Below are 3,097 nucleotides of genomic sequence, written 5' to 3'. Positions count from 1 at the left end.
GCGCCGAGGTCGTCGTGCCCATGGCATGGCCTCCGCAGCTCGTTCGAACGAGAGGAAGCGGCAAGCATTAACTAAACCGCTATGTTTAGTTAATCGGCACGATTCCTTGTTCGATGTGCTGCAAGACGTGCTGCAATGCACATGCACATGAAGTATGTTGACGCCGACAACGGCACGTGCGCTGATCCGCGCTGGCATCGACGCAGCTGATGCACGCGATCTATCTATCCATCTATCTATCCATCTATTCATCCATTTAGTCACATGAAGGCATCAACCCTAACTGCTGTGAGATCTCACGACCTTACGATTCAAAAATGTATTTCAACGTTTAAAAGTCGGCAAGCGATTGGTCGTAGGAGGGAAGTCCCTTAGAGCTTGGACGCAAGAATCGGCTGGAGGTACTTGTGATACCCCTCCACAACGTCCGTTTGGTTGAGCGGCTCCTTGGCCGCACGCGCAATCAGCGCCCGGTAAATGTCACCGTCGTACCTACAACCCCAACCTCAGACAACCCTGATCCTCGTCAACAGAAGGTACCGTCCGATGGCCGAGTTGAGCTCGAAATCTGTGATGCCAAAGCCGTCCACAAGCGCCACCGCGTTCGGACGCAGCTGCGGCAGCAAACTCAAGCGACCGTCCGTCACCCACGTCGCCTGGGTCGCGCTGAGGTAGTCGTCCATGCGGAACTCGCCGAGGTGCTCGCTCATGCGCCAGAGCGCGTACAGTTGCCAGAGCTGACGCATGGCGTTGCGCAGCGCGGTGTCTTGCATGTGACCGACACCGTCGTAGAAGCACTGGAGGATCACCGACTCGGCGTGGCCCATCGATGCGCGTGTGATGCAGTGCATGGACGCCCGGTGGCGGTCGGCGACGAGCAGCGTCTTGAGTGCGCGCACTTGGAACGCGCGGAGGAGTGTCGACGGCTCGAGCAGCATCTCGGGTGTCATCGCATCGCACGGCGACGACGCGTCCACACGCATGTAGCCAAAGAGGTCCATCGATGAGGGCGGGCCTGGCGCGGGCTTGTGGAGACGCTTGAGGAGCGACGCGCCGTGCTGCTGGACGAGCACATCGAACGTGCCTTCGTACGTGCACGCGCCAATGAACTCTTGCATCAGGTGCGGGATGTTGCTCGACGCGCTAAAGCCGTGGCCACCGCAGGCGCGGCGCGCCCGCTCCATGCCATTGCCGACTTCGGTCGTCAGAAGCGCCTTCAAGCCCGACGACGTCGCATGGAGCTGGTTGAGCATATCGAGCTTGTCTACCATCCAAGGCGTGAGCGTATGACAAGAATGTACTGACGTACGCGCGTCCATGGAGCCGCCGAGCGCCGAGACCATGCTGTCGTAGATGCTGGTGAGGCGGCGCGAGGTGAACATGGCGGCGTAGCTGAGCCCAATGAGCGGAAAGAGCGTGAGCTGCTGGTTCTCGTAGGCAAGCACGGGCACTTCCTCGGTCTTGCTACCACGCACATAGCCTTGGAGCCGCGCGGCGCTGAATCGAGTCGCGATCGTCACGACAAACGCCATGTACCTAGAGATGTCGATCGACGTTGCTAGCGCAAGAGAAAGTTGGGTACCGGTAGCAAATGTACGAGATGAAGACGCGGACGCGGACCATGGTAAAGTACACGAGCTTGTCGGTCGGCGGCTTGACAAAGTCGCCGTTCGGCAGTACTTTGGCAAAGCGCATGAGCATGTGTCGGCGCGGAATGCGTACTTGGTCGAACGCGCAGTAGCTATCACAGACGATCGTCAGGAGCTTGCCACGTCATGTAGTCGTTCGTACCCATTGTCGACCGACTGAAACCCAATCTTGGGGCCAATGTCGCCAATACTAATGCCACGCAAGGGCATGTGCGTTGTCATGTCCCGCAGCGGCACCAAGAAGGCCTGCACACCGCGGTCCTTGCCGCTAAGTGTCAGTCGGGCATGCACAACGGCGTGGTTGGCGGTCTTGCCGAGACCACCGGGCCACCACTTGCGGCTCGTGAGCGTCGGCGAGTGCAAGACAAACTCTTCGGTCGTTGCGTCGTAGATCGCAGTCGTCTCGATGCCTTGGACGTTGGAGCCGTGACCGAGCTCGGTTTGGGCGTACGCACCGAGGATCTTGGCCTCGCGCGCGAGCGGGAGCCAGTAGTCGCGCTGCTCGTCGTCCATCTGTGTCTCGAGCGTCGGGATGAACATGGACCGGTGGACGTCGATGGGCAGCGGCTCGCCGAGCTGGTAGTAAACAAACTGCTGCTCGTCCGGCGCCGTGATGTTGTGCGCTTCGAGGAAGGACACAAACGCGTGCGACTTGGCGAGCGCGACCTCGTACCGCTCCTTGTGGTTGCGGTACATCATGTCGCGGTCCGAGAGGACCGGGTGCGCTTCGATAAGCGACCGGAGGTGGGCCATGCGCGCCTGCCACGCCTTGGAGCCAAGCACGAGGTCGACGCACGTCGCAGTCTGGAAGGTCGCGGTCGCCCGCTCCTTCTGCAGCAGCTGCGGCGCGACGTCGGCGAGTTCTTGTGGCATGTTGAGCGAAGATACGATAATGGCCTTGCCTTCTTGCGTCGACGGCTCGCTGATGAGTTAATCCACCCGACTTGCAAGCCGCGCCGGCCACGACTGCAACCATCTGGTCGGGTTTGACTGCATCGTCGTATTTGCATACAAACACCAAGTGTATCGCTCCGAGGCTGTTCGAACGGCCAGCGAGCTGGATACGATGGGACGCGGGCCGTTCGGATATCTCGTCGAGACTTCAACATTCGATCTCGCACGGGCGTGCAAAAATCGCGATTACATTCGAATATATGTACCAAATTGCAGTGTTGTAGCAACGTCACACTTCGGGATGTACGTAGTTTCTCAGTCGCCACCCCTTACCATAGCTATGTACATGTCGAGACGAGGGGCCAACACGTGGCCACGTTTACGCGTTAATACAGAGCCAGAAATGACACGTCAGCACTCCTGTTGCCAATTCAAGCCAACACCGATCAGAAGTAGACGCGGTGGTTGTGAAGGGACTTGGGCCCTTTACCTTATCCGTGTCGACTAGTTATTGCACTGAAGGACAAGGACTATTCGTTCAGCGAGAGACAAGT

General features: G+C 58.9%; 1 protein-coding gene across 1 annotated transcript; it reads right to left on the bottom strand.

The window, feature by feature from the left end:
• Positions 1–227: 227 nt before the first annotated feature.
• On the bottom strand, positions 228–2,634 carry SDRG_05842 (hypothetical protein). Its single transcript, XM_008611582.1, has 5 exons — positions 1,792–2,634; positions 1,583–1,741; positions 1,310–1,536; positions 541–1,264; positions 228–492 (listed from the first exon to the last, which is right to left on the bottom strand). The coding sequence occupies exons 1-5, from the start codon at positions 2,520–2,522 to the stop codon at positions 372–374; spliced, it is 1,962 nt and encodes a 653-aa protein (XP_008609804.1). The 5' UTR covers positions 2,523–2,634; the 3' UTR covers positions 228–371.
• Positions 2,635–3,097: the final 463 nt, after the last annotated feature.

The sequence above is a fragment of the Saprolegnia diclina genome (assembly GCF_000281045.1).
Source record: "Saprolegnia diclina VS20 unplaced genomic scaffold supercont1.15, whole genome shotgun sequence".
Classification (NCBI taxonomy): domain Eukaryota; phylum Oomycota; class Saprolegniomycetes; order Saprolegniales; family Saprolegniaceae; genus Saprolegnia; species Saprolegnia diclina.
Note: the sequence above shows the minus strand (reverse complement) of the source record. Positions and strands in the feature narration are given on the sequence as shown.